This window comes from Neodiprion virginianus, chromosome 2 (genome assembly GCF_021901495.1).
Source record: "Neodiprion virginianus isolate iyNeoVirg1 chromosome 2, iyNeoVirg1.1, whole genome shotgun sequence".
In the NCBI taxonomy this organism is placed as follows: Eukaryota; Metazoa; Arthropoda; class Insecta; order Hymenoptera; family Diprionidae; genus Neodiprion; species Neodiprion virginianus.
Genome location: NC_060878.1, coordinates 15,100,362 through 15,122,946, shown reverse-complemented (window position 1 = coordinate 15,122,946; position 22,585 = coordinate 15,100,362). Strand labels below are relative to the sequence as shown.

Here is a 22,585-nt window from a genome sequence, read left to right as displayed (position 1 = left end):
TGTTTAATTGTGTTATCTGCAAGTATGGTGCGTGGGGTGTAGATTTTTTTTACAATATATTTTTCTATTGCTGTTTTTTTCTGTTTTTGTTAAAAGTTAACTGTTTCTTAATTTATATGTTCTAAATCCCTGTATTTGTCAACTCTTCGTATAGTGTTCTGCCTGCCTGTAGTAGCCATGGTGTAATTGATTTCTTGAAGGAGTACATCTTCATTTTTCTTCATTTGCGGGGGTAGTCTGTTTTATACTTTGTTTGCAATGTATTCTTCTATTTCTTGTCCATGTTTGGTGTGTGTTTTTGTGATAAATCTTGAAGAGTAGAGCTGAGGGCATAATTCCTTGCGGGGTTCCGCAGAGTAACTTCGTTTTCTCGCTGTATGTGTTTCCAATTTTCGCTCTCTGTGTTCTCACCTTCAGCTAGCTTCGAAACCATTTTGCTGTTCCTTGTATTCCAGTTGCCTCGAGTTTGTTGAGTAATTATTCATGCGGTATTGTATCGAAAGCTTTAGCAAGGTCCAGGTAAGTTGCCATTACTTTTTTGCCTTTATCAGTGCTGCTTTGTACGTGGGTTATCAGTTTATGTGAAGTATTCGTAAAACTGCTTTCTGTCGCAAAGTATGTTAAAGCTGCGTATTAATAAATTTATTGTAGAGGTTTCTAGAACCTTAAACGTATTTCCCATTCATGCCAGGGCATTTAACTTGATTTTCTTATGTATATAAAGTAGAGTGGTATTATTGATTTGAACAACAGTGCATCTACATTGCAAATCAAGCTTTTTCTACAAGTTTTCGGTAATATTTATAACAGCACGTCCATTTATTCCTAAAATATTTTTCATCGGAATCTTTATCCCACAAAGAAACCAGAACTACTACTTAAATATCTTAATTCACATATTGTCATTCATGCAAATAAAATATTCCGTTCAACGACTCTGTTCTAAAGTTCACACCTCATGTGCACGGCCTCCTGCATCTATCGAATGTTCATACTAGCTTTCAGACCACCAAAATCCTATTCAGATATCTGGATGAATCACAGACTGCGGAGAGAGTTCATTAAAGTCGTCACATTAGTAGCACAATACATCTGTCATGGACGCTTATGTGATACTTGTCTATTTGGTTGTGATTTGACTAATTGTAAGAAAGATTCGGAAAATTGACGGTAACACTGAAGTACTTGGAGCTAATTTTTATTTAATCTGAGGTTATAGTACGCTATTATATTGTAGTGCTATTATAGTGCAGCTAAATCATGTAGTTTCATATTTTATGTTCAATTTTTTAGACAATTTCGTATGATTTTTTTTGTCACAAGCAAATCTGTTTCTCTATTTTTATATGGAATGCAAGGATAGGTGCTAAATTTTGCGTGACAACTATATTGATTGTCCTCTAATGCACGAATTGATTGGTGAAGCTATTCATACATGTGTTCTTTTTACATATATAATCAGAAATCAGCTCCACAATTTGTGGCGCCGGCATTGATGCTGGTCTGGATTGCTGTATCCAGGGCTGTTTCCATGATAACGTCTCCATTGATAGCTGCCGCGCAAGCGTCCGCATCCAGCATCGTCACATGATCACCTTCCACATAGTGTACGTCTACTCCTCCCGAAGTAAGCTGCACAAGTGAGAATCAGTGGTCAGTATCAGGACGATAATGTCAAACTTCCTAAACTACATCCGAGAAACATCGGGGCGAACTAACCGATCCTAGACCATAATCCTCTGGCGCCATGCTTAGTGATAAAATTTTGGGTTTGAGTAGAGTTATCGGTGTTCTTATTGGTGCTAATGCTGAAAAGTCGTATTTGAGGAGGGCTTTGATTCTATAATAAATAGCCGAACACATCGCTTTTTGGTCTTCTAGCGTGAAGTCCAAATTTTTATCCTCAGGTAGGGTCTTCGTGAATGCTGTTAGCTTGTCTTCCCAAGTAATGCAATTCTGTAATTCTTCTAGAAGCTGAAAACAATATAATTTTAATAGTACTTTTTTATAAATTTTTCGTTCCTACAAAGTATAAGATAGTTCACAAAAAGATGTGATGAATAGTATAATGTGCATCAAGGGAGGTAAGTAGGTGTTTTTAGTACAGCGCGATGTCTGCAGAATGAGTCGTAGAGTCGTACCGAAGACAAGTTCTGCAAACAGCGCGGGAGATAAAACACTTCCTTTACATGGCGCACACCATATTTTCTATAACACATGTTCGAAATACGCGTTTTCGAGTCTTCTGAAATGAGCCGCTGAGTTGGACGTAGCTGCTCTGCGACATTGTAAACATCGTAATGAAAAGGTTGTCTGTAGTAATGAAGCACAAAAATTATCCGCTAAAGGAAGCATATTCCGCATTTTTTTCCTGTGCGGAGTTTTATTACCCTGTTTATTTCTCCGGTCAAGAAGCTGCAATTTTCGGCCCTGTTCATACGCTCGAAAACCAACGTTTTTCGTGTATGTGTTGTAGAAACCTATTAATGGTGTAAGTTTAAATTTACTTTAGTCCCAAAAGTTGGTGCCAAAATATTCATTATGTCAAATAGAAGAACGGATTGAAGTTCGTCGTCGGTATTTGTTGTTAAATGTTGGGTAGCCAGTGCCTTTATGTAATCAGGTGCTCCATCAATTAACACAAGACGACCATCGAAGTCTTCTTTTTCCAATCTTCTCACAATTTCAATTGCTAGTACACTTCCATAAGAGTATCCAACCACCACAATGCCTTTTTGACCCTTGCTTCTCGCTCTGACATGCTGTGAATTTGTGAATATAATTATCGTCAGGACTATTAGATTAATAACGCCAGTGTGGTCAAAATTTACTATGGATCTTATTACCGGTATCAATTGGTTGACCATTTCTTCTATTGATGTTAAATTCCACAAAGTAGGCCCAAGCTGCAAGCAGGTGGTTTGAGATCTGAGTTTGCTAGCCAATGACTGGAAGACGTTATGCGTTCCTTCGATTCCCGGTAGCATAAAAACTACCCGCCTTTCACCCTCCGATTTCGACATCATTGGTACGCAAATGTCTTTATTGATATGAGTTTTGCCCAGGGTTCGAATGAGTATTTTTAGGCCGCTCAAGTCTCCCGGTTCCGCGGTGATCGTCTTCTCGTTTCGATCCTCAGTTTCTTCGTTTTCTTTGTGCTGTGATATTTCTTGGATCTTTTCAAAAGTTAGACCACGAACGTCTTGCGGGGTCATAAACACTTCAAACTCTCGCTCTAACATTTGTTTGATTTCAACCACCATCATCGAGTCCATCCCTAGTTCCGTCAATGGCGTGTGAATACTCAGAGTCTTGAGATCCTTAAGCCCTGTCAAACGTGCACAGCTGTAGTAGTTTTCTTATTCTGCACCTATACAATTACTTTCCAAACTGCCACGAGTAATCGTACTCCAATTTTGATAGTTGGAATTGGAAAAGAATTGACTGTAAGAAAAATGCGGAGTAGACTTCTACAGACCACAAATTGGTGTTAATCTAACGCTACCTAATGTCAATCTGAAACTATGTGGTGTCAATATAATATTTTCTGATGCGAAATTTTCAAATCGACCACAAAATTTCTTCTATAGTAATTCACGCCAATCGAATTTGGTCAATTTCGACACTACTATTTTTTACAGTTTCATCACGTATTGACTACCTTACCCATTATATTTATCACTGCGTCGAGAATATTCAGAGCACCACCACTGCCCGAAGTTTTTTCCGCAACAACCATGCTTGACACAACCGGTGATTCCTGCTGCAGAAAACCGTCGAGTTCATTGAGACACGATAATATTCCCTGTTGCAAAGTACCGCCAATAACAATTTCCTTGCCGTCTTGTTGCATCTCGGCGATTAGTCCGACATCGCCAACAGCCCCCCATTGAACGGCTAAGCCAGGTAGATTTTCCGTGGCGCGAGTTTCGCATATTCTTTCCATGACGGAGTTAGCCATACCATAATTCGATTGCCCCAGGTTGCCTCTGCCACAAGACACTGACGAAAACACGACAAATTGTCTGAGATGAGGACACATCGTCCTGGAGAGTTTGTCCAACTGTTTAGTGGCCCAAGCCTTGACTCTGAATGACTCCTCAAACGATTCTACTGTCTGATTCTCGATCATCCCATCTTTCAGCACTACGGCCAAATTGAATATCCCATCTACCGGACCGAGGGACACGGCTGCTTTCAGAACGGCTTCGCAACCCTCGTGAGTAGACGCGTCTTTCCCAATAACAATGAGAACCTTCACACCGTAGCTTTTCCAAATGTTCATACGTGAGCGCTGATATCCGTTACTTATTCCTATCCGAGATGTAAGAACCAGTTTCCTGGCTCCTCGAAGTACGAGCCAATCAGCAAGCTCGAGTCCAAATCCGCCCAAACCACCGAGAATGAGATAGCTGCGTTCTTCTACGCAAGAGTAACGAGGTAATGCAAGAGGTAATGGAGACTTGCGTGTTTCAGGCTCGTCACGAATTTTGAGAATGACCTGAAACAAGTTAATAGATTTTTAATCAATTGAACGAAAGGGATTCACAATAATTAACGGGAACAAAAAGGTTGCAGAATCTTAACCTTTAGCAGGCACCTTTATTCAGTAAAACATTGCTGGCACCTTCGGGTCGTTGATGACCCCAACCGAAAATTGCTTGCTGTAACGAAGCTATTTATTATTTTGACTTGAAATTCTTTTTGGGTATTCACTTAAGTGCCTTTTACCAGATAAAAAAGCTCACAACAGTAATTTTTAATTTTAAAGTAGTAATATACAAGTCACATTTTCAAACTTTTAAGTTACGAAAATCTCGATTAAAAACCCTTAGGTCATGATCGACCCCAAGGTACCAGATAAAGGTTAAAAGGAAAATATTCCCTACCAATATTGCTTTTAATATACAATACTGGTAGTCCCGTATAAAATACCACGTGAAAGAGTGTTAAACCTTGCCAATGTGCTTTCCAGCTGCCATGTATCTGAATGCTGCTTCGGCCTCGTTCATTTCAAACACAGTTCTATTGAGTGGTTTAACTGCCCCACTCTTTATGCCTTGTGCAAGAATTTTCGCAAGTCTTGACTTTAGTTCAGACGTCTCGGAGAACAGAGTGTCCAATAGAACTGCTTGGAAACTGATTTCCTTCGAAAAGTGCCCCATTCCTAGGGAGTTATTGGCATCAAGATCGAATTTGCCGATCTCTAGAAATCTCCCACGTGAAGCCAAGCAACGGACCGAAGCCTGGAGCTTTTCCTCCGCTAAGGAATTCAGCACAATGTCCACTCCTCGCCCTTGCGTTTTCCACAGGACAAGCTGCTCGAAGCTTGTGTCTCGAGAGTTGCCAATATGATCGTCATCGATCTCCGCAAATTGCTTCTTAATGAAATCTCGCTTTTGCTGCGTTCCTACAGTCGTAAATACTTCGCAACCCTCGTGGAGTGCCAATGTTATGGCCGCTTGACCAACGCCTCCACTCCCGGCATGTATTAAAACTTTGTCACCTTTCTTCATGTTACCGCACATAAACAGTGCGTAGTAAACTGTTCCGTACACGACCGGAACCGTCGCCGCATCTTCTAACGTCCATCCGTCAGGCACAGGCCATAGAAGTTCTTTGTCGCTGACGCACAGGTTTGAAAAGGATCCATTTTCAACCATTCCCATAACAGCGCGCCCATTTTCATCTCTTCCGGAATATTCAAACCCGAACATATTTTCTCCCGATACTCTTGATTTCACGTTAATCTGAGGCGCTAGTTTACCCGTGAGTAACATAATGTCACGGAAGTTGATCGATGCATAGTGCACCTTAATTGTATTCCGCTTTCCGACGTTCGGCTGAATCCTGCCTTCCATCCATTTCGTTGCACTCAAGTCACCGCGTGTCAGCTGACATAGCTGAGTGTGATAAACAGGCTGCAATGTCGGAGGATCCATGTGGAAAAACCGATAGGATCCCCACAGCTTGCCAGGACGTAAAACGTTCAATGTCAATCCCAGTTTCAGCTGCTCGGAGTAGAATGGGCTTTCTAGGGAGAATTTCGGAGCCCGCAAGTCTTGAATCAACAATCCCTGTACAGCTTCACCACCTGGTTCCTTTCGCAGACAGTTCACCAGGCCCATTAGACCACTCTCGTAATCTCCTTCGCTCACAAGAAGTATTCGACCACTTAAGCTTTGCCTATTTTCACTAATCTTCTTCATTGCAGTTTGCAAAGGGAAAAGCCACGAGAATTTCTTGTTGCTTATACTAATGACTGCGTATATCGGAGGCAGTTTTGCTATCTTACGGAATAGAATGACTATTTCTGTACCTGTTCTCTTCTCCATAACAACGCCGAAGTCTCTATTGCTCATCGTGCTGACAATACCGCTGTCTACATTCAGCGGTTCTCTTGCCAGCAAGAAACCAGCGTCTGACATGACGGCTTGTATTTGTTTTAACATTTCGATGTCTTCACTGACAAAAATACCATGGCTGACTACAAGCAAGGCACCAGACTCCCCGGATAACTTGTTCGAATCAGTGATTTGAATATGGGAAGGCAACGCATCCCTGCTGATTTTATCGCCGGGGGCTATGACGCTCACATTCGCTATGAGCAATGGTAAGTTACTCAGAATTTCATAGATCAAAGGTGATGTTAAGTTCTCCAGACGAGTATCGTCGGCTTCACGGATCACTTCGAGTGTCTTTATGTTGTTATCCGAGTGATTTTCGAGAGCAATGTCCGTCGCAGCTCGAGTTATTACACTCAGCGACGTTTCAGACTGATCCCGATGTGCTACAAATTTGAAGTTTTCGAGAACAGGTACGCCAGCAGGTCTACGACGAGTAATCGCACTTGCCTTCAAGCCTCGTATTTCTACTCCGCCAGACACAATAATATCCAAGTCTCTATGGACACGTACAGTAAAAGCTGTAAATAAAAATTCAAATTTTAATGAGAATCCAGCCAGGTATTGCTATTCTATAAATCACTAACAAATGTAATTTGATTCTCACCTTTATCCTCGTCAGGCATTGAGCGCAACTCACTCGAATGCGCCTTGGTGTCAATTACCAGTTTCTGGATTCTCGTTGGAACAAGTAGTCTTCGAGTGTCCATTCCGAGTATCTGCATCTGTAGCATATTGTCCATGAAAGTAACCCAATTGTTTTGCCACTCTATTCGCCCCTTGGTTCCGTTTACCGTCGCTGCCTTAAGCCCGCGGAACAATCCGGTATATTGATAGCCTCTGAGACGAAACTCTTTGTATATATCTCTGGCCGTCAAGCACAAATCTTCGTCCTCATCATTATTGAGTAGTATGTTGTCACTAACAATGAGTCGCTCCTGACTTGCTTTTGAAATGACACGGATCAACCCTGACACTACGGCAGTGCCGCCCTCGATGATCTCGAACCTTCCCGATCCTGCAAAGAGACACATAATCTTTATTTTGTCGCGTGCAGGTCTGACAGTGATATTCGCTACTGTTGTAAAAAGCTGCGTTTGAAAGAAATACAGTCTTACCTTTATGAATCATTAGCGTTAGCTCGACGCTACCATCTTTTGGAAGCGTGGTTGCGCGGTGAAACCGAACATCTTCAAAGACGACCGAAACTTCGGTGAAGAGTTTGCCCTGCATTAGCCCGACAGTCTCCCAAATTAATTCCAAATAGCCAGTTGCAGGCAGTAAGTTTCTCCTGTCAATCACGTGGCCTGCCATCCATTCGAAGTTGACGTCAGTGACCGACATTTGAACGATTCTTTCTCCAGAGACGACCTTCTCCTGCTTACTATAACTGGTGACATACCAATCCTCCGAATGTTCCCAACGAACCAGTGGCGAGATCATCGGCGTACCACGGCTCACCGGGAAATCTACCTTCGGGTACAAGTTAGTTAATTGTGGATGCAGGCCAACTTCGTACATCTTTCCGATACCTTGTAGTAAATATTCCACGTTATTTTCGTGACCGCGTTTCGTCAGCGGAATGTTACTAACGTTCTCATGTAGCGACCTCCGCAAAATAGCTTGCAGTAGGCCGTGTGGTGCAATTTCAATGGTTATAGCGTTATGCGGAATGAGTTGAGACGTTTCCTCGAACAGAACTGGGTTCAAAAGATTGTTCGTGTGGTATTCTGGCGAGCACAACTGGGCCGAACTACTTCCCCAATCTTTACGTGGCACAGAAGTACTCAGCCACTTTGGACTTCGCGGCTTCGATTTCGGAACCACCTTTTGCAAACAAGCCAAAAACTTTGGAGCTGCCGCTGCGATGTAGCGACTATGGTAGGCAATATTAGCACAGGGTACTTCTTTTGCGAAAATGTTCTTTGCCTGAGTGTGAGAGCAAAGAATACAATATAGAATAATGTAATTGACAGAGTGGATAGTTGGCTTCGATTTTCAAACTTACTTGTAGTTCCGCTACAAATCTTTCCACCGGTTTGGTTGGTCCGCTGATCGTTGAGCTTTTGGGACCATTGTGACAAGCTATTTCTATGTCGGGTGGACAGAGGTGTTTCAACTCGTTGTATCCAAGTCCGACGGCTGCCATGGATCCATGGATCAGTTCAGTTTCGAGCGAGACTACGCCTCGAATGTGAGCTACTAAGATCATCTCCTCTGCTGTAAAACAACCATCAGCGTATGCGCAACCCAACTCTCCCAATGAATGTCCGATGATGTTGTCTGCGACGATTCCTACGGATGCCAGTACGTCTACCAGTCCAATCTGGAAAGAAATAGAAATGCTTTTCAGTCAGCAGTCTGTTGCATATTGGTGGTAATAGTATTCAGTAAGCGTCCGCGAACACGTTGGCTAATTATAATAACTAACTATAGTTATCGAATCATATTTTACCTGAACAGCAGCAATACCGACGAAACAATTCAAAATGTTATCAAATGTTTTCGGATTTTTGTTCGTCAGAATGTCAATAATATCCACACCATGAATCTTGAGAACTGCGTCGCATTTCTGGATGGCCTTAGTAAATACGGGAATTTTCAACAGAGCTTCTCCTGTTTTAGAAAGGGATTAATCTATATATATTCACTGTCGTGACTCCTGATGTGTATTTCTCTTTTTTTTTACTCTTCTCGTTTCTTTTACGCCAGATTCTGTTCTGAACGACTTTGGGAATTTTATTACGTGGGATTGGTGGTCCAGTGCTATCATTCATCGTCAATAACTGATTTTGAATCTCATGCTTACCCATCCCAGCCCATTGCGATCCCATTCCTGAAAACACGAACCATATTGGCCGCTTTGCGCCAGGATAGGACTGTGCATGCCGAACTTCGTTTTCCGGCAAGCCTCTGGGTGGCAAGATTGTGTATCCGCGATGCAAATGTCCTGTGATCTCTTCCGCGTATATGTTGTGGAAGAGACTGATGTATTCCACGTCAACCGGTCTGCTTTCAAGCTGTTGTTGTTAGGAATACTCATGAATTGGATTCTTTGAACGAGGCCTAGTTTACTGGCTTTCTTGTACATACGTCATTTAGCATAGTAGCTACTGCTTCCTCATTTCGCCCCGATACGACAACGAGTCTCGGCAAATCGTCTCCCGGTATTCCACCATTGATTTTCTCCTTCGTGTTCGACTTCAACAAAACATGTGCGTTTGCTCCACCGAACCCAAAGGAGTTCACACCAACGTAACCACCGTCCCATGGTGTAAGATTGGTAATAACCTGGATACGACCTTCCTCCAGTGCTTTGACTCCTACACGAGGGCGTTTGTAATGCAGATTTGGCGGTATGCACCCCCTCTCCATTGCTATTAGAACCTTTTTGAATATTGCTTTATGAATGAATTGTTGAAACGTATAATTTTGAAAAACTGGTAAATTCGAAAAATTAACACGACGGAGCCAGGAATCGAACCTGGTATCTAGCGATGCTTTACCGGAGCCTTACTCCACTAGACCACCTAGCCGCCCTGACTCTGATGTCGTTAATTCCTCTCATCACCAGTAAGTTCAAATTTGTTTTCTTGTGCTGTGATAGTATGTGTGAATATAGAAAGTGTTCTTCCTCTTCGAGCACAACTTGTAAGAATGTCTGTAAGGGTGTTTACATTTTGGAATCTTACGCTTCTGATGCGAAGCCCGTAAGACAGTCAATGACCGTCTAATATTGAAATGCGGATATGCATTATCAATATTAATATTAATCACGAGGCATTTTTCATTGTTGAAACGTATAATTTTGAAAAATTATATTTATGAATGAATTACGTGAGAAATAGAATACATGCAACAACTCACAATAAACAGTAATAAACTTTCGCAACAAACGGTTGAAAAGGTACTAGGAAAGACTGAATTGATTAAGAATCCCACTCGATGGAAAAAAATTAAACATTTCATAAACTATGCATACCTTTGCAATTGAGCAAAGGCCACTCGCTGGTTCCGAATGGCCCAAGTTCGTCTTCACAGAACCAATCCTTAAGGGAGTGGTTCGACCCGGGCAAAACACTCGTTCGATAGCGTTCACTTCTTCAGGATCGCCGACCGCAGTTCCAGTGCCGTGTGCTTCGACATAAGCGACACTCGAAGGGGGAACTCCGCATTCTTCGTAGCACTGTTGCAATAAAGTGCTCTGCATGATGCTAGAAGGAAAGGTAATGCCCTGCTCTTTGAAGCCGTCGCAGTTCACCTTCGTGTGCACAACGTTGGCATAGATACGTCTGGCATCTTTGGCCCTCTGGAGCAGAATCATAGGTATTGCCTCGCTTCGGCAGTAGCCGTCCGCATCGGCGTCGAACGACTTGCAGCGTCCGTCAGGGGAGAGTACACCTGGTTTGACAAACAATTCCCAGAGGATTGGATTTTCACGACGTCTTACTCTCAGGATTCAAGCTTTGTACCTAGTCGGGCGAACTGCAGCGCCACGTATGGATGCAGACACAGATTAGCTCCACCGACGAGGGCAGCTTCACACTGTCCATTCCTGATAGCTGTGTATGCGTGGTCTAGGGCAAACAAGCTGGAACTGCAAGCCGTGTCCACGGAGTAACTGGGACCAGTGCATCCAAGCCAGAACGAAATGCGGTTGGCTAACATAGCGCGACTGCAGCCTGAGATGCCAAATCCATTTACCTGAATGATTACAGTGACGTCTTAAGTAATTCGTGAACTGATAGGGTCATTCTTTTCAGTCATAAGCTGTAACGTTGAACGGACCTGACGTCTTTCGTAAAAGAAAGTTTTTTCTGTCTCGGAGAAGCAGGCACCGATGAATACGCCAGTGTTAGTTCCCCGAAGCTGTCGGGGATTCACTCCAGCATCAACAATCGCTTCGTATGCCGTCTCCAGAAAGATTCTGCACATTGGATCCATCGTGTGTGCCTGCTTGAAGTGAACTCCAAAAAATAGAGAGTCGAACTTTTCCACATTGTTTATCTTTCCGCATCTCTTAGGTATTTCCGGGTCGTCTGTGAGCAATATTATAGTTATTATAAACTAAAGTGAATTGCAATGGAGTAATACTTCTATTGGAACTCCAGCACTGAGTAATGTATAATCGAACTAAAGATATGATTGGCTACCCAATTTCCAGCGGCGGTCATCTTCAGTGATAAGGTCCACTCCGTTGCAGAGGTTTTCTTGAAGTTGTTGGACATTATCTGAGTCGGGAAATCTGCCAGCAATACCAGATATTACAACTTCATCACCGGGACTTGGAGTCGGCAACCTCTTAGTCTCGTCGCATTTTTCAACTATCTCGGACATATTCTTGTAGCTTTTGTACGTACAAAAAAAGTCCAGTATTACACGAATTAGTAATTACACTACATTTACTCGAGATTTGGACCCACTTAGTTTTTTTAGGTAGGGATGTTTCAAAGACCTTAATGCAATTATTTCCTGGGTGGATACAGCGGTGTTTATATATAAGCGTAGTTTCCCCCGCTCCATTCCGAGGTCATATTATCCATTAATATATGCCGTTCATTGATAAGAGAAAATTTAAAATTCGCTATTGTATTCAGTTTGTACTTCATCGCTATAAAACCAGACTACAAGAGTTCAAAATTTTGCAATTCCAGGTGCCACAGGATCAATTATATGTTTAAGCCCGTCAAGCGTTGTAGCGAAACATGATTGATTAATGCCCGAAACATACAATGCGTTCAAGTGGATGCGCATTATATGTGTGACGAATTGAAAGAAGTCAATTCCACCATGCTCCCTACCGTTTTCTGAAATCATTCAGTAAATTTCCGATGAAAATCATATTTAAAAATTTTTCGCTCCTTTACCTCCAAATCACAGTTACGGTTTTAATAAAATTTTAGGGTTTTTTTTGTCATTATTTGTGCATTTCGATGTTAAGAATGAAATTATCTTGATAATGTGTGATTTTATGAGGAGAACTTCGAAGACATTCTTGTCTTCTTTTTCTTTTTGGAATATTTCTTCTATGCCCATATACATACTTCAATGATTCGAATCAGCTATAATTTGAAATATCGTCTTTTTCGGTGGTAATTACAGATGACATCTTCTCGAAATGCATTTTGAGTTCGCATAATACGCCTGTAATACGTCGATAGATATTTGTCGATTATGGTGTTAAAGTTTTTCAATTTTTCGAAATGTGTCTGAAAAATTAAAACACGTATGAATAGAACTCAGAATTCTGCAATTTCTGTAGCAGCTGACTACCGTTCGATTCGCCGCCATTTAGTTAGCTGCTAGATATGGCGCATACTTGAATGTGAAAAGGAGAAAATAATATTCAAATTGACCGTGCTGTGCCGTGGTTTAATGCGCGGAAAAATTGTCCCAGAGAGCAAGAAAACATTATCAATCCGCATCAAAAACATCCGTGATGTAAAAGAGGCTGCAATCTACCAAAATTACCTTATAATGAAAAACTTATCGTCAATCTTTGTCGTGAAATTAGAGAAAATGCCAAGCACCTGTTCCCTGGTTTTTCGTGCAGTGATATCGAAACATCATTCCATTAAGAGCTACGTACTTGGCGGGTCCATAAAATTTCTATATCTTGTCGTCAATATACTTGTTTCTTGTGTATATACTTGTTTGAAAGTGTATGTATGATGGACGCTTTTATTGATTTCGAATATAGATGTTCAAATCGCGAAACTGCATCCAGGGGCAGATGTGCCACTAAATTTAGCAATTAACTTTGTTGTGTTTCGCAAATGGTGAAACAACTTAAAGTGTTTATATGGTCGACGATGCTAGACGTGATTACATCTTAGAAAGACCGCGTGATTGCCTGTTCGTGCAGTGAATTATTATTGTTTTTTCAGTGGGTTGTGAACGGTGAATGCTGTGATCGAGGTATTTTATATTGTAGATGAAGTAGATGATAAAATTATTACCTGTGAGAGTGTCGAGAGTTTATTTGTGGTTTCAAATACACAAATATTGTGGTAATGAAATTTACTGTTGCAATTATTTATTGCATTGACTGAACATTAGAGTCATTGAAGCGCACAAAACGTATTCTCCTCATGATATCATTTATAGTTCTGTCGAGTCGAAATTTTCTGGGATCTACTCGTTACTTGATAGATAAATACCCGCAAACTTATTGTTTCCGTAGAAGTATAAATTGAACATGTGTCAACAGATTTTGTTTATTTATCTTCAACATCGATTTCGACGCCTCGAAACTTGGTATTGTGCTTTCTTCGTTCGTAATAAGTTTGATGACAAATTTGTCTTGCGTTGTCCGTATGTAACTTCCTAGCCGACTACCTGGTTTTATAACTACCTCAGAAGCTATTTCCGTAACGAGAGAGTTCATCGCCTAGTATCCCTTTATAGCACTACTGAACCGATGTTACGATAAATATAGTCTCTACTTGTTTCAAGGCATGTGGTGTTTCTTTTTACCTCGTAAAGAAATTAGTGCAACTGATACAACGAGTTAAGCTAAATAAGCTCCGATTAGATCAACAAAGTATGGTATTCGATCGTTGTAAATATTCTATTGGCTAGATTCATGTACTCATTTTATTCGAAATACCTAATTGTTTCTATCAACGAACACGCGACTTAGAGGAACAATACACAAACTACAAATTAGATTGATATTTAACTGAATCATTTTTGGAAACTTCTCCAAAGGTTCACTCGAATCAATGCTGCACTCAACCGTGATAAGAAAGGCTTTTGTTGAATCAAGGAATTTGCTTTTTCGGGCTGTAAACAAGTTTTTATTTTCTGCAATGTAACGACTGAGCCAGTCGTGCGATTCCGCAGTAAAGACGTGAAGTTGAAACATCACCGTTTCTCTTCTTCCCCACTTGTTGCTACCATGTATTCAAATCGCCACGGGACAGTCACCGCGCGGAGCGAATAAACAGGATACGGTGACGGGCGGATTATCGAAATCAGCATGTATCGAGTCAGCAACATTTTATCAGGTCTGTTTTATAACAGCCCGCCGACGCACAAACGAATTCTGACCATTTTGCGATCGTGGTAAGAGAGAAAAAAAAAAAGGCATTTGTGAACGTCAGTGTCCGTCAGCTTTCTTTTTTTCTTTTTCTTCTCTTGATATTGTGGATCAGAATGAATGCTATTGATTGCCTCTGACACATTCAACTTTAGAGGCGTCGATTATGGAAGACCCAGAAAAGAAGACGGGAGGATACATCGACGGTTGCGTAGAATAACCGGCTATTTCGAGTAAAGTTCAAAAACCGGCTATTTAGCGTTTGAAATTTTTCGGCCGCAAATTAGGTTACTCGCACTGTCCGGCTGAATACGAAATTCGTCAGCGCCTCACAAAATTCATACAAGCATCGTTTTGTGAATGTATGTATTATATGCTTATCTACATAATTATAATGCAGAAATGAAAGTATAAAGCATCAGGCGTATGTTGAGATGAAGTTAAAGATTATCATTTCGGCATAATGACATTAAATTGGCAATGTCATTAAATTGGTAATGTGTGTGGATCAAGCCATTAGAAGGCTGTAAAGATGGTTTTTGAAAATTGATCGCAAGATGTTTCTGAAAAATTTAGCTGTATTAAAGAATTGTTAATAAAGGATTTTAAATTTCTTAATTGATGTCGCATAAAACGAGTGTATAATTTTAATGATTTATTGCATTTTTTCTAGCAATATTATTATGGCTTTGTTTGCATACCTCTGTTCACCGCGCAAAATTACACATGCCCATATTTACAGAGATGCAAATCGGAAGCAATACGTTTTTTTCGGTTCCACGTAATGAAAGTTGCGGGTAACATGCCAACGAAAAATCATTATAGGTGCGCTTCAATTGTTCTTTCAGAATATTCTTTCTTCCTTTTTTCTGTCTTGTATTATGTCAAATATTTCAGGATTTTTTGTTTCACTAAATAAATATCAATTAGTGTGCGTTACATATAGTTCGATATATTGTAGAGATAGATGATTATAAACTTTTAATCGTATTTTTTTTTTTCTCTTACAAAATTGGTGATTTTATTTTCACCGCAAACTCGTCAAGACAGAAAATAGTATGTTTGAAATAAATTTCAAATTATTCAATTCTTAAGAACTATTTATTTTTCTCTCTCGTACATATTATTTAATTATGTGGCTATACAAAAGAGAAATTATCTATATACTGGAAGATTTACACATTTACAAGACATGAGTGAGAACATTATTGAAAAATGGAATTGATAGAGAATTAAATTTTGAAAAATATCACACACTTACCAATAAAATTGTGTAAGGTTAGGCTTTCCCTAATTTTTTAGATCGCAGGACAGATGAGTGAAATTTTATGTAAGTTACTTGCGTCGTTTTCTGACCATCGTGACCATTTTATCTGCATGGTTTATTTTTACACTCCTATAATGAATCATAAATACAAAATATCACTTAATATCATCTTCAACATCAAAACTTAAATCGTTTAAGATACACTTAAATATAAGTTACAATATTTATATGTATAATAATATAACGTATGAATGATCATTCTAGTTGCGATGAACATAATATTTTGGTGTGTATACATCAAAATGTTGCTACTATTTTCACTTTTACTACTGTTTTCTGCTGTTGATATATCTGAAAACACTGACACAATTATTAGTGTTATTATTCACTATCTACTTTTTCATTGAATTATTTGTAATACAGTATATAAGGCTGCGAGAAGTACATTCTTATAATAAGTAGCAATACACAGTCCCGCTTTTTTATCATAATCAGACATTCGTTTTACAAGTACATGATATTGCAAAAAACTTAAACCGCCGGTTGAATCGGTGCAGCTTTTATTCTCCCAAAAAATTTGATCAGGATCGAACTACACAAAGAGATTCTGTATATTTGATGTTCAATACTACCAGTAAAATTATAATTTCAGAGTATAAATACAATGGCATTAGCACTATATGGATAGAATTGGATATGTTAGTTTTACTGCACTGTGTGCAATATTTCGATATTTTAACACGATTTATCATGAATGATTCAGATCGTTGTCCGCAATATAATGAATATTATACAGAATAAATCCCAAGATTGACAAAAACGGGGTTGATAGGCCTGATGGAAATATTACAATTACTATAATTGTTTTATAAGCTACATAAATCAATCATTCACGTACACGTCACCAGCAATAGTCTTTAAATTTCTCACATCGGTGAATAAATTATTTTTGCTGTAAAAAAAAGTGGATATGTGCTTCTATATTAAGTGATTGATATTTCAGCTGCTTAATATCCAAGTAAAATCGAATCCTTTTTCCCATCGTGTTGAAATATTTATTGCTATAGATTTTCGTGCTTGCGTAGTTAATTCAACATTTTCATACTTACTTTACTTTTAGTAGTTACCATCGAATCTATCGTATTTATACATGCATACATACGCAAAAACTATTTACATTTTCCGAAAAATAATTCAACGGTAGGAATTTGCTGATTGGATAAAATGAAATGCTTTGTTGGAAAATATAAATAATGTCGATACATATTTATACACGTATATGTATGTATGCATCTATAATGTCCACACAAATGCGTGTATATGATTTTAGTAATGTTGGTTAGACATCGATAATAATGATAATAATACAGTGACAATATTCTTGCTAATTGTAAATGCAACGATTATTTTAATTATGCAGATTAATAATTATGTAACTCTATTTGTTACAATGATAAACAATGTGAAAAAGGGAACAGCCTGAATTCATTGACGAATGCGATCAGTATCCCTAATTACGTAATACAATAATTAATAGCAAGCCGCGGCTTCGGCTAAGTTTAGGCAATTCGTACACTTTGTTGTTTTAATAATTACTCCGGGGTAGAATTAACTAGTTTAAGTATATCTACAACATCAAGCTGCAGCAAAAGCACGTAGAGGTTGCAGAAGATTTCATGCTCAATATCATATCCATATCCAATACAGAAACGGGACAACATTGAATTAATAGTCACGTATAAAGACGAAACTATTATTCAAACTGCTACAGAATAATGAAACAGTAATGGTAAGATTATTAGAGTATCTTAATGTTTTCTAAAATTTTTTCCCAACTGGTGTAATAAGACCAAGTTCAATTTTCGTTGCACATTCAATTTTTTAATCTCACTTTTATGCTTTTATGCTTGTTTAAACATTTAGACTGACTTAATTCAACATCAACAATCTAATCATTATAAATAAAGACCGGAGGTCCTATGTTGAATTATTAACCAGAGAAAAATCATATTTTCAATGACAAGTATCTGGTTGCTTAACGAATCTGATTTACTTTGAAATTTGTAGTTCAATTAGAATTTTGGTTAGCTAGAATATTAATTTGAACGATCGAGACGAAATTTAGCTTCGCTAGTTATAAGAAACGTATACAGATTCGTAATCATCAACTTGTTTCCAGAACGTAAACAATTCTGGTAAACATCAGGCACCGACGACGAGTTTTGCAAAATCAAACTGTCAATATTAAACAATAATTGTTTCAAATTGAGTTTTGCAAAATCAAACGGTCAATATTGAACAATAAGTGTTTCAAATTGCTTTTAGCCTATCAACATCATCATTCACCATCATTATGTAGTAATAATAGTAATGAATCGGTATAAAGTGCCTCTTGAAGTTATTATATCTATCTACCTATAATGTATAAGAGTTAAGAGTACATACATAATATATATTTAAAACGTACCAAAGTTGTAGGCCTTTCAAGTTAAATGTTGCGTGAAATACTCAAGTTTCCAATCATACACATTCACTTCACGAATTTATGTACATACACAGGTTGATCATCCAATGATAAGTATACGCACAGGAATCTCATCAACTAAACTGAAAAGAATAACATGATCGATTTACAGAAAATAAACGAATCGTGAAAGAGGGCGACAAACTGAAAGTAGATACGCATAAAGCAAAAGTTTTGTCATGTTTTAATAATTTTCATTAAATAAAAATAATATAAAGAGCCTTGGTTTTACAACTAAATTATATTATTCCTACAATTTAATATGGCATCACAAAAATTGCATCAAACTTATAAAGGCTAAAAATCTCTTCTCGATGTTATGCGTCAACAGTTAATTACAATAATAATAATTATAATGATGATGATGATGATAATAATAATAATAATAATAATAATAATAATAGTTCACCGACAGCAAATTAATTAATTTATACATTTACAACTTACAGATTATTCGTTATACAGATTAAAATAATATGATTAGAGATATACAGTGAAATTATTTACAACACTCATCATACAAGCTATATCAATTCATTTAGTATATATATATATATAATATATATACATTCATAACGTAACTCACGTTTCGGCTGGATCTATGATTCTTATCATTTTCTCCATATTGATCAGTTATTATAATAATATTTTGCAAAAGTCCACACGTGCAGCAATGGACAATAAATTGACGCAAAACCTCGAACATCGAGTGCATTACATGGTCTAAGGGGGAGAACGGGGGAAATCGCTTATTGAAATTCAGAACATCTTTGTAACATCTAAGCTGGATAACATTATGTATGCTGTGCTAACGATTCACACTGGTTTACTCTTTATATCGTACATATATTTATAGATATTACGGTATAATATACTTGTAGTTAGATCAGTTATTCTATCTCAAGCGGCTAACACCTTAAACACAACCCTACAGTCTTGAAGCTGCTCGTGATTTTAATGAAAGAAATTATAATCGTGCTTTCATTTTATGCGGATTGGATCCGTGAAGAATATTTGTAGGTATAATTTTACGACAAGATACACAGTGCGTAATCAAAAGTGTTATCGTTTGGCACACCGTAACTACAAGTATCTACGAAATGCGCGTCGTGAGGTGAAATCTTTAATGCTTTTACCCTCAGAATCAATGGGATACTAATTGATCAGGTTCGAATCTAGGTACATATAAGTCAGAGGAAATGATTGAACCCCTAAAAGTACTGTATATTGCCAAGTTTTTGGTACGACTATATCGATGAGAATGTTCCATTACGATCGGAAAATCCGGCATAAAAGACTTGTATGCGTTTCCATTATATATAATATATATGGGGAATTGCATGCGGTTTCACTTATTGTTAGAGCATCGGATGATGACCTTTTTCAATTTTGTTGTAACTACAGTACGTAATAGTACTCCGAAAGACAATTACGCGCATTTCTTTGTTTCTCGATATCTCTCGATATTCCGCAATTAAAAGCCGTTAACTTCGAATTTTTGGGACTCTTTGAGAAAAAGAGAATGTCAAAAAAAAAAAAAAAATAATATCAACGATTTTTTGAAATGAAGAATCCACTTTTGGCAGGGACTCAGAATCTGCAATGTTTCCTAGAATTTTTTTCAATTTTGTACTCACATTATAAGAGTGTCTCAAAACATCTATAGTAGTAAATTGAGTTTTAACTGGGTAGTAAATAATTAAAGACTCCCAAGTCAATAAAAATACCACTTCCAGCCAAATCTCAAAATTTTTGTAATGTTATGAAGAGTTTCCTATATTTTTTTCAGATTTATGAGTGGTTCGATAATCCAAAGTTTCAGGGCCAGCCGTACCCGTTTCTTCATCTACTACATGTATACCATTACACGTTATATTCATAGGGTGAATTCTTGGAAATGAAAATATATTCATCGTATATTTGATATAAATATTATTCCTGCGATAAAATTGTTTAGCGTGAAATAACATCCGACTACTTTAGGTTGACATCTCATCAGGGGGATTCGTACTTGGGCGCTAAATCAAAATGACCGCTGTAAGACAACTTATAAATTGATTTCGGCTTTCCATTGATTTTCAGAGTTTGTTGTAAATCAAATATTATTTCACACTAAAGAAAATAAAAGCCGAAGGTATAATTTCACCTAAAACTAAATTCTAATAACTGAGGAATTATCCTGCGAAAATGACTTGTATGAGTGTATATATGGGTATGGTTGTGTCTTAATGACTTTTAAGTTCGGAACAGTGAGTGAACACGACAAAAACCAAACATGTTACAACAAAAGTGAGAATTGTGACCTTGGTAAAACCGGATAGAAATCCTCATGCATATCAATGTTTGTCATAACAGTGAAGTTTACGTAACACTTGATTCGCCTAAATTCCTATACATAGCGATTTCACTTAAAGCTGAAAGCTTGAAATATCATAGTTTTTTTTTTCTTTTTTTAAATGAAGAAAATCAATAATAACAAACTAAACCGTTACCTATAATCATATACAATAGTATATGTAACAGTTGCTCTCAGTCGTGCCATGCGTCATGATCTCTGCACAATTTGATGCAGAAGAGCGAGACTACAATGGCTCTACATTAATCAACGTCATTGGTGTTCTTCCTTGTGTAATCAACATCCTGGTGTTGATTATTGAAACTTTCCTATCTACGTATATGTATATAGCTAGACAATGGACGTTTACATACATCTATTAAAATTACATATCACCGACAAACACATCAGAGTATTATCAATTTATTTTTACCATACGTTCGTTGTGTCGTACATTAGAAAAATGTTTTAGCAAATTTCATCATCTCTGATGTATTCGTCGTTTGATTTTTACACCATATTGCGTAATAAAAAAATCTTATTGTTTTACACACCTACGACGATCCAAAAATAAATAAATAATAGAACATAATTATATGTATACATATATATATATATATAGAGTAATTTCTGGGGTTTTCAATCAGCACTATACACGCTAAGCATCACTAAAGCTGTGTTTAAGATTACGTATGCATTCATGCTGAAGCTGTATACACGGACTGGATGAGTCGCCAACACTTCATTTTCTGATAAACTCGAAGAACAGTAATCCGCCAATTCACCACCAGACAGAACATGCGTGGAAAAACTTTGGGAAAAAAACTTGGAATCTATTTATACGTTGAAATATGTTGATCAAAATTATGTACGTGCGATTCACCTATATTGCGATTCTAAACTTTATCTCCAAGTCACAACAGTAATGAAATTTAAGTAATGCTATAGATTGTGAGTTCATATCGAGAAGAAAACGATTCTATAATTTAATACCTAGCTTTGTAGCTAGTTGCTTTGAGAAATTCCGGAATCTCAGTTAAACGCTCGAATCTGTAATAACACAGCAAAATTCATCGTCCTTCAATTTATACACTCAGCTCAACATATATCCTACGATGAAGAAAATGTAGACAATTGTATATATTGTATATACTTAAACTTATATTTATCCTATAAATTAAAGACCAGCCTCACGGAGGCTGTACAAATGGAATAGATCTCTTATAACATGCTCAAGCCAACCCTTTCACGGTATAGGAATAATTTTTAAGTCAGTATATCCGAGTACCTAAATAAATATTATAAATATCCTAAGCTAGTACTTTTCGTCTAATGATGAGAGACGCACGCTGTGAAAGGGTTAGACAAGCTCTAGTTTTGCGAATGAGTCTTCTTACCCCCCCGGGGCTTGATACTCTCAGAGATCTGCCACATAGAGTCCTCACAGAGGAAGTCATCGAAGTTGTTGAAGAACGCTATTATACGTTCTTGCTTCTTAAAGGTATACATCCTGGGAGGAAAACGGGAGAAGACACAATATGTAAGAATTCTATTACTCGAGATATTAATCGAGATATACACTGGTCAACAAATAAGATATTTTGTTGTGCCTGGGTTACAAATGGTATTTTCTTGATGTTTACGTATAGAATAATGGAAAAAAATGTTCAGAGATCACTTAAAATTTGTTATCGTAATTAGGTCGTAGTTATTATGCTAATACGGACAAACAGTTCAGTCAATAATTGTAAGAGATAAGAAAAACTGAACGACCTAAGAGTTTGTATAAATTTGTTGAAAATAAATCTGTGTGATACTTAAAATGTTTTCTCACCTTATATAAACGACCACCCGCAATCGCTTTAACTTAGTTACATATATATCTCTCTATAAATTTGAAAACACTGCGCTTCTCGTTACATTTACTTCTGAGGTGAAAGAAGTGAGAAACAAACTGTGCGTTATTCAGACATATAAATTACGTTGACCTGTGTTATGTAAAATCATATTGGAC

General features: G+C 37.9%; 2 protein-coding genes across 14 annotated transcripts in view; both read right to left on the bottom strand.

The window, feature by feature from the left end:
* Positions 1–1,213: 1,213 nt before the first annotated feature.
* Positions 1,214–11,741, bottom strand: LOC124296911 (fatty acid synthase-like). Its single transcript, XM_046747340.1, has 16 exons — positions 11,558–11,741; positions 11,193–11,443; positions 10,877–11,108; positions 10,387–10,805; positions 9,498–9,791; positions 9,214–9,424; positions 8,860–9,020; positions 8,413–8,730; positions 7,523–8,333; positions 7,012–7,422; positions 4,956–6,925; positions 3,667–4,501; positions 2,847–3,328; positions 2,508–2,762; positions 1,720–1,974; positions 1,214–1,632 (listed from the first exon to the last, which is right to left on the bottom strand). Exons 1-16 carry the CDS (start codon positions 11,739–11,741, stop codon positions 1,459–1,461), a joined length of 7,263 nt encoding a protein of 2,420 aa, XP_046603296.1. The 3' UTR covers positions 1,214–1,458.
* An 8,340-nt stretch (positions 11,742–20,081) lies between these two features.
* Positions 20,082–22,585, bottom strand: part of LOC124299214 (guanine nucleotide-releasing factor 2) — a 49,392-nt gene continuing 46,888 nt past the window's right edge. For all 13 annotated transcript variants that reach the window (XM_046752258.1, XM_046752256.1, XM_046752246.1 and 10 more), the window contains one exon: positions 20,082–22,081. In XM_046752258.1, the coding sequence (XP_046608214.1) occupies positions 21,943–22,081 (139 nt within the window). In that variant the 3' untranslated portion in view covers positions 20,082–21,942. The remainder of the gene's footprint in view (positions 22,082–22,585) is intronic.